Raw genomic sequence first — 12534 nt, 5'->3', positions numbered from 1 at the left:
TTAATAATCCATTTTAAGAAATATTTGATACTACTTTTATGGAAAATGAAAAAAACTATTAAAATATTAATTACATTTTTTTTTCATTTCCTATAAAAGTTTTCTTTAAATGAATTATTAACGAGTGCCCTTAGGGCACTTGTTAGCATTTCCAAGAAGTATAACATAAGTACTCTACTAGGGAATTAATTTCTAATCATGCCACAGCATCAAATTAAATCCTAGAAAACCCATGTTTGCAAAAACAATGAAAAGAATTTCATTATTGTTTTAAGACACGAATCTCCAATTCCAGATAGTATAGCACGGGTACCTGACAAATTATTGTCACAAAACTATGTAAGTTGAGCCACATTAATTAGTTAGTCTTACAATGTGAGAAACAGTTTGAAGAGAAGGGCAAAATTAATGCAGATATATATATATATATATATATATGTGGACTACAGCTAAACTTGAATTAATAATTAATTAATTACTAGAACTAGCTTGATTTTTTACTCATATATATTACTAAAATAAGAGAAGTAACGTGTTGTTCTTCCAGGAAGTTTCTTGTTCCAGGAACCCCCATATGTCATTCGGGTCCTAATCATAATAATAGTAGTAATTAAGAAAGTAGAGAGAGTTGAATATATAAAGAGAATAGTAACATTGTTGGATGGATGGCTCAATTCTCAAACAAGTGGGGGTGTTGCGTTTCGGGATGCGAAAGTTGCAAGCTGGCTCAGAAATCAGGGGTGTGTACTAAGCCCTTTTTTTTTTCTTCAAGGTCAAAACAACCATACACCCTCATATAAAATAATTGAGCAACATTGATGAGTAATTAAAATATGTGATTCCCCTTGTTTGATTAGTTCAATACAAACGTAAACGTCACTGTAATCAGGAGAGATGACGAAAGCCACCTCTTACCTTCGACTCAGGTTGGAAGATAATCACTTACTATTAGTATTAAATATTAAATTAATTAATTATTTTAAGGATAATGTCGCGTAATCTGTTTATAAGTACAATTGGACTCTCTTATCTTATACATTAATATTAATATTAATATTAATATAAACTATTAATAATGACTTTTTAGCGTGGTATAGCTCTCACATTTACTCCGAGTGGAAGAGTTTCGAGTTTCGAATCCCCACCACAAGACAGATATGTTAGCATCACAACATTCAAATTATCTAAACAAATTTAATTCCTATTTGTCACGTTTGCACTGAGATGTGAGAACTAAGAAAGAGAAATGGGGTTTTTTATTTTTATTTTTTTAATGTTAAATGAGTCGTAGAAATCACAAACAACCAAAAAAGTTGATGAAGGATCATTAATTAAGCATAACGTGGCATTAATTCTTAAACTCGCCTCAAATCAACAATTAATATTGAACATGAAGATGAAGATGATGCTTTATTATGTGTTCCATCCATCGTGGTCACGGGTTTGTCCAAGCAAAGCTTACTAGGATAGGATCCACCGGCCTAGCTCTACTGGGATCTCTTTAATTTACATAAATTAAAATCAGTCTAAAAATTTAAAAAGAATAATAATAATAATGATATAGAAAAGAATATCAGGCCGGGATATATAATTGAAGAAAGCTGGAGGAAAGTGACTAGAGGGACCAAACCCTCACATTTAAGTGTCATGTGTTAAGGCATCCCCATCTTTGCAACTTGAGTAGGTGATGTTCATCAATTACCTCCTTTGGGGTGGCTATTCAGTAACCCACATTCATGTCTACCATTCAGAATTTCAGATGCTGCTGCTTGTCAATTTCATGAACATCATTGCCATTTTAAAACCAACTAGAAGCTAGTTGGAATCATTATTTCAGTTTTATATCTGAACCTAATTATAAACCATTGCCAAATTGTCTCGTACTTTAATCCTGCAGGTGCATTGCCCTACTTTCATGACAACTCATGTTCAATTCATATATAAATAAATTAATATATATATATATATATATTTGTGAATAAAAATCTTGTATTTCATACCCAATAATGTTCCACTTTATTTTTCATAAATCAAATTTTGCCACATGTTTTAATTTTTTTTTTTCCATTTCTTTTTTCTAACAAAGTGACCAAAATGTAAAATGGACATGCTGTGATTCAGTATATATATATATATATATATATATATATAAACTAAGCTAAGAGTGAAATATAGGATTTTATTCATATATTTCCACACAAACTGATTGATGTTTAGGGGCTTGAAATCGCATGAAAAGATTTGTAATTGTTGGGTTAAAAGTTGACCCTAGTTAAATTAATCAATTACTCAAGTTGATTAATTAATCTAGTTACATGCAATATTCAATCATGACACAACCGCATTGACAATCTAGAGTTAATTAATATGGTGGAAATTAAATCGACATAGTAATATGGTTACAATGGAAAAAACATTCACAGGAAAAACCCTAGCTAGTGATTATCTAGGTCACCACTCATGAAAAATTCACCATAAAAGATTGAGGTTATAAGTACATTGAATCTTACTTTATCCCGAAGTACCTACCTATTGTAGAACCTACTAATCTATCCAAGCTTATCTCCAACTCAGTTGGATTTCTCTTTTTAGTAGACATATTTGGTGCACAAATCTCAAATCCGTGGCTAACTCCTATAGCAATCCTTGATTGATGTAGATTGGTGCAAAATTCTTCATAGCAACACGTTCTAATATGAACTAGTAGCAGTTCGATACAAACCCTAAGTGCACAAAGTCGTAGTAGCTTCTTAGTATATTTGTCTCCTTTATGTGTTATGATGGCTGGAACAAATGTATTTGTTTAGAAATCTCGTAGCTTGATTGGTCGAGAGGTGTTAAGCAAGGTATTGAGCTTCAGTAAACTGTGATTAGTAAACAGTTATTAAGAGACCCATTTCAACAGTATTCTCAAGTAAAATTTTGAGCTATTTTTTGTATCTTCAAATAGATTTTCAATATATTTTTGGACACTAAAAACTTAAGACTCAAAATATATAAAAAGTGTATTTTGGAATGTGTTTGCCACTGTCTAAAATCATGACCTTAACAGTAGTTATATTATTATGCTAGATCTAATGGACTAGGCGTTAGCAACCCATGACAAAAATGTTAAGTTTTGATAAGGTTTTGATGTATATTTCTAAGTCCAAGATGAAAGGCCAAGATTTGCTAAAGAAAAACAACTTTTTATAATCTTACCTACAAGTTCAACTAATCGAGACAAGTATGACTGATTGAGAATCATAGATTCAGTTCTTCAAATTTGACGTGATTTATTTAGTTGGTTGTACATGTGGATTTTTGTAACCTTAATGGAGGGTCTATATAAAAATCCTTTAAATCGGACTTTAAGAGGGTTGGAAAGGCAAAAACGCTTATGCTATTCAGAGAAAAAAACCTAACCACCTATTCAATCCATTAGTTCAGAACATATAAAGATCCATCTTCCACTGTGTGGAGCCATCCAGGGTTTACTGTGGAGATCAAATCTTCAAAATGTTCTTGGAGTCACAAAAGCAGGGAGTTCGTGTGACATAGTTCACTAGTAGAAAAGTTTGTGGATTTGGAGTTGCGTGTGATTAGTTAGTAAGTGCTACACAAGGTAGAAGTAGATTTAGAGTTATGTCTATTATATAAACTTCTATTCTATTTTGTGAATCTGTTTACCGTGTGGTTGATAGGTTAAATCCCTCCTGGGTTTATATTGTGGAATTTCTAATCCATTGGTTTTCCCTAGGTAGCCATATTGCTATGTTATGTATTTTTCGCTACACTTACTCTTTTATTGCTTTACTGGTGACACATTCAATATATGACAATTAACTTGGAATTAATCTAAATTAATTAATGGTTAATTATTTAAAATAGATTAATTCTGCTGTAAAATCAACCAATGTCTAAAAACCCTAACAGAGTAATCTATTTATATAATAATAGATGAAACAGAGAGAAACTCAAATTAGAATTCCTAATTAGAGTTCTAATTTTGTGCCATATGTCTAGAATTTGAAATTGAAGTTGAATTTTGCATCATGTGGCTAAATATATGTGGGCTCATTCTCATTAAAAACACTTCTATATATCAAGTCAAGCGAGTTACTGTACTAATTAAGTTTTTTCTTGATTTTGCAGTCAAACATGAAAACCAAAAAGATTAGTATCGGTGATAAGAACTTGCTTTAGGTACATTGCATAATTTTCAAAAAGATAGCAAAGCCAGAGTTTGCATCTTTGTTATAAATTGCTTACAAAGTTTGCATCTTTACATTTGCACTGAGTTTCAGATTAAAGTGTTTTCTTCTTGGTTCTGACATTGAGTTTTGTTTACTATTCACTTACAAAGTTTGTATCTTTACATTTGTTATAAATTGCTAATATGTGATTAGATGCACATTATACCTAAAATTTACTATCCTTATATTTGGCTTTTTGTTCAAGTTTGGCACCTATAACAATAAAGAAAGCACTGTTGTGGACGATGGATTATATTTTTTGCAAGCTGTAAAGGAACTTAGTGATCAATGGAATTTCACGCGAATTGGAGAGGACCTAGCTGTAGATGTCTAGATGGCAGATGTGAGTCATTATGTTTTAAAAATTTTTAGTGAAAGTAAAGGTTATGAAGAATGTAAATTTTTCGAAGAGAGATTTATTATTCTATTTATACGCAAGTTTGGTCACTTTTTTGGAGTGGATCACCCCACCCTGTCTTTCTACTGGAATTTTTTATTTAGATTGTTACAATTTAATCTAAAATTTTATTTGAATTTTCCTATTGTTGTTACTATCATATATTATCATTCCAATCGTTCAATTAGAATCTGAAATTGGAGTTCAATTTTACTATACACGTGTACAATCTAATTATTTTTAATTTTGTTGTCATGTGCAGAAGCCAATGAGATGAAATTAATAACACATTAAACACTCATGCTTTGAGAATCGGTAGTACCAATCTAAATCCATTGGACCTGCTTCGTGATAATACAACTATGAAGGATGTATAAAAACACGCACAAACCCATCTCTCTATAAAAAGAGATTGGAGAGAATTTCTTTTACCAGCAATGGAACTTCAAAAAAATTTTCTTTACACAAATGTCCATCATGTGACAAAATGACCCATCGTAAAACTACAAAATGAGTACAACTCTGAGAGTTTTTTTTTTTTTTTTTTAAGCTACGAAAATTTCAATTACCAATAGAGATTGAAGATTCAAAAGCGTGAATGGATTTTTTGGATAAACATTGTCACCAAGGTTCATCTTTCTGTGTAAAATATATATACTGCTTAGTTTTGTTAATGAAATTTTCTGGTTAATAATATGAATTCAGATTTAACTAAGTCTTTTAAACATGAATAAACTCATAATTAATAATATATTCATTCCCGTGCGGTAGCACGGGGCTACATACTAGTTAACCATAATGCGCAAATATTACAATTAATATGGACAATGAGGATTATCAAATGTCTACGTACGCCTGAACTAGTTTTGCCATCATTTTCCTACCTCTCATTTTCAAGCGAAACAATTGGTGCCTAAGTTCTCCACTCATGCCTCACATAGCCACGTTGTTAATTAAGCTGGTTTGTGTATTTGAGCAAACAAGATTATATATGTTGATTTTGCCGTCTAGGATAAGTAAAGGTCTTTAATTTGTGGGATCTTGAATGGCCTGCGTGCTTGTCTATATTATGGTCTATGTCAACAGTGGCAGAGCCAGAATTTTGGCTCAGAGAGGGCAAAATTAAAAGATATTATTTAAAGTGAAATTGTTCTAAAAAATATTAATCGATAATAATAACAAAATAAATAAACAATGGTAAGAAAATAAATATATTTCATATCATTAAAATAAAATTAAAAAAATAACCAATTCATACTACAAAATTTACAACAAAAAATTTACAAATTGAGGTGGTAAAAATGTTATTAGTGTTACTTAAAAAATATATAATTTGAAATTATTTTTTGTGATTGGTGACATATCAATTTGTAAAATATAAGTAGTAAAATTTGTAATATCTCTAACATCAATCAATAATATAATATTGTAAAAAGTATCATTAATAGTGAAAATGGTAAAAAAGAAATAATAGAAAAGAAAAAAGAAAAAAAATTGTGAAACAGGTGTCAAAGGACAAGACAAAAACTACCTACATGAATAGTAAAATAGGTGGAAAGTTGATAAATTTGATGTTTGAGAAAACTTTTTTTTGCTTTATTTTTCCTTGTGTCAGACTCACTTTGTTTCAGGGAGTCTTTTTTTTTTTTTTTTTTTTTTCCCTCTATGCGAGTAACTACTTAAGAATGAAGGTTACACATACATGAAACTTTTAGGAGGAGTCATGGGGGGCAGGTGCCCCCCCTCGCCCCCCCTGCCTCCGCCCTTGTATGTCAATCCATGTAAATATGTAAACATTGAATCAGAAAATTATCCAATCCTTTTGGGGCAAGATTCTCTCTATTCCTATGAATGGTGGATTCTACTCGAGAGACTCATTGTTATACAAGATATGGGGAGTATTTCTATGAACTTGGCCCCTCTCTCCCAAAGAAGATATAGATGATGACAACTAATTAATATATATGTATCCGTATAAGTGAAATTAGCAAACTTAGATAATGGTCAGTTGAGTTCAAGACAAGGGAGTTAATCTCATATCGGAAACTGTACTAGTTTGATCAGTGAAACGATATATTTCGGTATCGGTCAATACCAGTGTACCGTTTTGAGTTTACCGCTATTATATATATATATATATTATAATAAATATAGAAGTTTACCATAAAATATTACCTCAATTCAAAATAGATTATTCATGGTTTTAGACTTTAGTATATAAATATATATATATATATATACATAAAATAGAAAGCTTAATTGTTCATTGCATACAAAAAAAAAAAAAATAATACTAATAAGTTAAAGCAAATAAGTTTCCATTCTGCCCTTACAAAAATTCAAAAATTACAAAATAAAAAAAAAAAAAAAAACGTACCGGCCGGTACACCTGAAATCGACTGGTATGCCCAGTACATGGCCGGTTCTCCCGATATTTAAATCGGTATGAAAAGTTGGCATTTCGATACCGGTACATGTACTGATACGGTACATACCGACTGGTACGGCCAATACTGGTATGGTATCGACCATCTTGATTCGAGAGCCAAAGTCAAACATTTTAAAATGGAAATCAAAGGGACCCACACCTTGAATTGCAGGGGAAATTAAACAAGTGTCACTTACGATCTTGTTACATTACATAACACCTTTCTTTTATGAGGATATGAGAAGGCCAATTTTGATGGTTAAAAAAAAAAAAAAAAAAAAAAAAAAAGGGTACAATGCTATATGATAGAGACTCAATGAAAATAGTGCAAATTTCGTTAAGTTTATCTTTTCGAAAAAGGCATACGGCAGTGAGTCATTACTCTTATACAAAAATGGAGAGGGCTACGATATAAATGGACCTAATACGCATTATAAAAAAAATGGACTTAATACGACTGAAAGTTATTGAAGATAGAGTGGTCAAGAGTCAATACATTACTAATTGTAATGCAAAAAAATCCTTTTTCATCGGATTGGTTGGCACTAGAGGGATGGTCCGTACAGAATAATTGAAAGCAAGTCAAAACCCTTACATACCATAAATTAAAAGTAAAAAGTTGTCTTATGATCGCAACAAAATTTCATAACATTTTTTACAATAATTGAAACAATATTTTCATAATAATTTTATAATAAATTTTAAGTGATAAATTGTTATTGATGGGTAAAAAAATGATATTAGTGGTAAGCTCACATTAAAACTAATAACAATTTATCGCATAGAATATATTGTGAAAATATTATAGACCTAGCGGTTACTTTTAATAAACAGTGCCTCATTTCTTTTGGGAGAAAAATGGTACTTCATTTCATATAGAGCCAACCACCAGCAAGCCCAAAAATAAAAGAAAAAAGCAGCCATTGGAGTTGAAAAGAAAACTCCAAAATTAAGAAGGATGAAAAAGAAAAAAGAAAAATGGTCCTTTCCAACCCTAGTCGTGGAATTCAATTACAGGCTCGTGGCTTCTAAAACAGCTGTCTTTTTGGGCCTTATCACAAAAAACTATAGTATTTCACTATTCAATTCAATAATTTTAAATTTAACAAAAAAAGAAAAAGAAAAAAAGAAATAGAAATAAGAAATGAGTGTGAATAACACCCAGGATGCTGATAGTGACATGCTCACATGAACCCAACCAGATATTACATGGGGTCCCTACGTATACTTTTTTTTCTTTCCATCTCTCTCTCCCTCTCTCTCTTTCTCTCTACAATCAAAGGATAATGGGAAATTTGCCTAACTTGAGAAAGTTCAGTGATGCACCCCCTCTAAGAAAATCACACCCCCACCCATTAGCTTTGTATAATTTAATTATTCTTTGTTTTTTTTTTTTAAATAATAATAATAATAATAATAATAATCAAACACACACTCTCTCTCTATCTCTCACAAATGAAACTAGTCTCTCCCTTCCCAAGGTCAACAGCAAGAAGAATTTTACACTCCTTTGAAACGTCCATGGGGTATCTTAATTTAGCTTCGTGTTAGTGAGTCTTCTTGGTCAAACAAGAATGCACCGACCGTCATTGTTTTGAGAGCTACCCTTCTCTTTCTCTTTGGTCTCTCTCTCAGCCTCAGCTTTTTTTCTACTTAATCCTAATAACCCTAGGTAACATCAAACCAATTTTTTCTTCTTTCTTCTTTTTCTTTTTCTTTCTTTTTTTTTTTCTTTTTTAAATTGAAGAAGAAAGAACAAACTATAGTTGGTCCGGTCGTGTTGCTGTGCCCTCATAGGACTTTACTAGTTACAATCCTCATCTGGGTCGTTTTTCTTTTTTTTTTTTCTTGAGTACAACTACAATCGAACCTTAGCCTTAAAATTTTTAGGATCAGCTCTTTTTTATTGTAGATCCAGCAAGAAGAGTTGAAATTGGAGGGTGTAAAAGATGAATTTCGGAGCACATAGAGAAGGGTTTTGTGAAGAAGCTGAGCATATGGTGATGATGAGAGGTAAGCTTCCTTTCTCTTACTCTTCTTCTTCTTCCCATGATGCTTCCGATGTGAAGCAACAGCTTGAGCTCATGGAATCCTCTCCTAGAAATGAGGATGACCTTGATGATGTGGGACAAAATGGGCTTGCTCCTACTGGAGCTGTAACTGGAAGTGGAAGCACAAGTGGTACTAGTTCTAGCACTGGTATGATGATGATGATGATGGAAAGAGAGCACATGTTCGACAAGGTTGTGACTCCAAGCGATGTGGGAAAACTCAATCGGTTAGTCATTCCTAAACAGCACGCCGAGAAGTATTTCCCACTTGATTCTTCAACAAACGAGAAGGGTCTCCTCTTGAACTTTGAAGACAGAAATGGAAAGCCTTGGCGTTTCCGTTACTCTTACTGGAACAGTAGCCAAAGCTATGTTATGACTAAAGGTTGGAGCCGTTTTGTGAAGGAGAAGAAGCTTGATGCCGGTGACATAGTTTCGTTTCAGCGCGGCGTTGGTGAGCTTGGTAAAGATCGTCTTTTCATTGATTGGAGGCGTCGACCTGATGCACCTGATCCCAATCTTTCATTTCCTCTTCCTCTTCATCATCACCATCATTTTTCCACTTATCATCACCAAGCATGGAGTCCTTTGCAAATGCGGCCACCACCTAGGGACCGGGTTCATATTCCACACCACCTTAATTACAATAACAACAACAATCTCAATCTCAATCTTCATCATCATCCTCATCCTCATCCTTATAGGAACACTACTCCTTATTGTAATGTGGTGAATCCGTACTGTTCCGGCTCACTGATTTATCTGAGATCAGCGGCCACTGTGTCACAACAACAACATCATCAGCAACAGCAACAGCAAAAACAGCAGCAGCAGCATCAACAGCAACAACTAGTGCAGATGCGAAGTGGGGTTGAGACACCTATGGTATTTGAGTCAGTGCCGGTTGTACAAGGAAAAGTAGCAGCCAAGAAATTGAGGTTATTTGGTGTGAACATGGAGTGTCCCATATCGGAAACAGATGAATGTGACATATTGTCCTCCACCACAATAGCTCATACTAGTATGCCTTCACAGCCTTCAACACTGCTTTCTTCTTCGTCTCAGTCTCCTCTCCAATTAAGGCTCTACAATGGCACACCACTGCCAACTGTTCCTACCGACTTTCTCAATAAAGGCAAGGCTTCAATGTCCTTTGATTTCGATATCTAAGCTAGCTTGCTTAGGCCGAAGCACAAAGAAGATCTTCACAAGACAAAATAGCTAGTGAGTTAATTAGCCTAATGTTGTAATTGGGGTTTCAATATTACTTGCTTCTTACTGCTCATGATGGACCAACAAAGTGCACAATGCTACTGAATCAAGACGGTAACCACACAGTTGGGATTTTTCAGGCTTGAAGGTTTGAGGTTTTATGAAGATTTAGCTAGCATAAGGCAAGAGAGGCAATATTGGAGATAGAGAAGCTACTATTTTCAACTGTCTTCTTTTTTATTAACATTGTGTAAAAGTATTTATGATACATTGAAGAAAAACTAAAAACATATATATAGATAAATATTATATATTGGATGAGAAGAGGTAGATTATCACTACTATTTCCCCAAGATTTCATGTTCTCCTTTTGGTAGCACCTCCTTTCCCCAATATGTATCCTTAGCCATGGCATTCCATGGTTTACCTCTGAATTAGTTCCAAATATCTTCAATTTTCTTTGGCTACCAACTATACTCTCTCTCTCTCTCTCTCTCTCTCTCTCTATTATATATATTCATCAAAAAGTATACATGTTGTTTGAGCAGATAACTACTTTTCTTGAACTGCTAGCTGATGAAGCCAGTGAACGAAGTGCAAGGATCCTGATGGAATGGAAGTTTTGTTTGTATTTAATCTTGGTAGGTTGTTGTTCTTGTCGTTGCTTCGTTGGGCACGCCACGCAGGTTTTGCAGGAAAAGATTTCAGAGCCTTAAAAAGGTAGGATAACTATCTTTGTTCTTTATTTATATTGCTTCTATCTTTATTGCAGTTATATCATACCTGCTTGTTTACCAGCTCTCATTTAAAAAAAAAAAATAATAATAATAATAAGAAAAAAAAAGAAAAAAAGAAAAAAAAAAGAAAGAAAAACTTCAGCTCTCATTTAAAAAAAAAAAATAATAATAATAATAAGAAAAAAAAAGAAAAAAAGAAAAAAAAAAGAAAGAAAAACTAATGCGAGTCTCATACTGACTGACCCCCTTCCCCTACTAAATTCACTGTGCACTTCCAAGTTCTTCTAGGAAACGATTCCTTCACTGTTTTTGCCCCCACATGAATCAAGAAGTTTTCCTCTTTCAATAGAGTTGGAAGTGATTTTGATGTTAGAAAAGACAACTACACTTTCTAAGCAGAGACTAGCATTATTATTAGTACTCAACAATCTCATTGCATAATCAACACGAGAACTTAAGAGGTAACAGTAGAGAAATTGTACATGGTATATCTAACAGTTTATATTATAGACTAGCGTTCCCATGTATAGTCTAGTCATTCTCTTTTGTTTTTTTTCATCATTTATATTAATAAACAATTAAATTTTACACGCTAACCATTAACCTATCATAATACTCCTCATTTTTCCAAACTTGAGATCAACTATAAACAAAATAGATTATACTAAACATTAAACATAGATATAGGCACGTTTTTCATTATCATCATCATCATCATCATTATAATTTTTTATATCTTTATGTGTATGTATATCCTTTGCAAGTTAGGTTATACATGTTGCTGTGAGTGCTAGTAGTCAGAAAACAAACAGTTAAGCAGCAAAATTTTCCAATTACTTTCCAAGGGCTTTAGTTTTTGTCAAACTTTGTAGAACCATCGAAATGATTTTAATTATTGATACTTGAACCAATAGCCACCTTAAATATTCCTTCACATGTTGCATTTCTGTGCCACCGAATCTACTTTTGATCTAATTATATGGAGTAGTGTACATGATGAAGCAATAGAATGCGATTTAATTTAACAGTCCATGTCAATATAATAAGTTAAGTTAGAAGCTAGTTTTGGTCATAACTATACGTAGCTATTACTCATCCCAACATGTTCATAAAAAAAATTATTAAAAAAAAAAAAAAAAACACGTTGCATCCCACGCATTATGCTTAAACATAAGATCAAATTGGCAATATATAGAAACAGTTCTGTTACAAGCATGACACAATGATTAGAAAGTATGTGGTTCATGTCTTGTAATAAGAACCTTCAAAAACTCCCCTTTTTCTTTTCACTGAAAACTTCTCTTCTTTAATCTATGTTACCAATTTCCTTACCATAATTCAAAACTCAAAAGTTTGAATCATACCTTGCTTTAGTTTGCAACCAATCTGGACACAACTCAACTCAAATTGTTTCACCGTAAGAAGTTACTAACTTGAGTTTTGTTTATCTATATCTAGTCACTTTGCAATTTGA

At 32.7% G+C, this 12534-nt stretch overlaps 1 protein-coding gene across 1 annotated transcript; it reads left to right on the top strand.

Moving 5' to 3' along the window:
- The first annotated feature begins 8478 nt into the window (after positions 1-8478).
- Positions 8479-10780, top strand: LOC112030347 (B3 domain-containing protein Os03g0120900). Its single transcript, XM_024063034.2, has one exon. The coding sequence runs from the start codon at positions 9010-9012 to the stop codon at positions 10279-10281; it is 1272 nt and encodes a 423-aa protein (XP_023918802.2). The 5' UTR covers positions 8479-9009; the 3' UTR covers positions 10282-10780.
- Positions 10781-12534: the final 1754 nt, after the last annotated feature.

The sequence above is a fragment of the Quercus suber genome, unplaced genomic scaffold (genome assembly GCF_002906115.3).
Source record: "Quercus suber isolate HL8 unplaced genomic scaffold, Cork oak 2.0 scaffold_366, whole genome shotgun sequence".
Taxonomy (NCBI): domain Eukaryota; kingdom Viridiplantae; phylum Streptophyta; class Magnoliopsida; order Fagales; family Fagaceae; genus Quercus; species Quercus suber.
Note: the sequence above shows the minus strand (reverse complement) of the source record. Positions and strands in the feature narration are given on the sequence as shown.

Excerpts from the sequence above, each read along its gene's own strand:
- LOC112030347 (XM_024063034.2), top strand. The coding sequence starts at position 9,010 with ATGAATTTCGGAGCACATAGAGAAGGGTTTTGTGAAGAAGCTGAGCAT.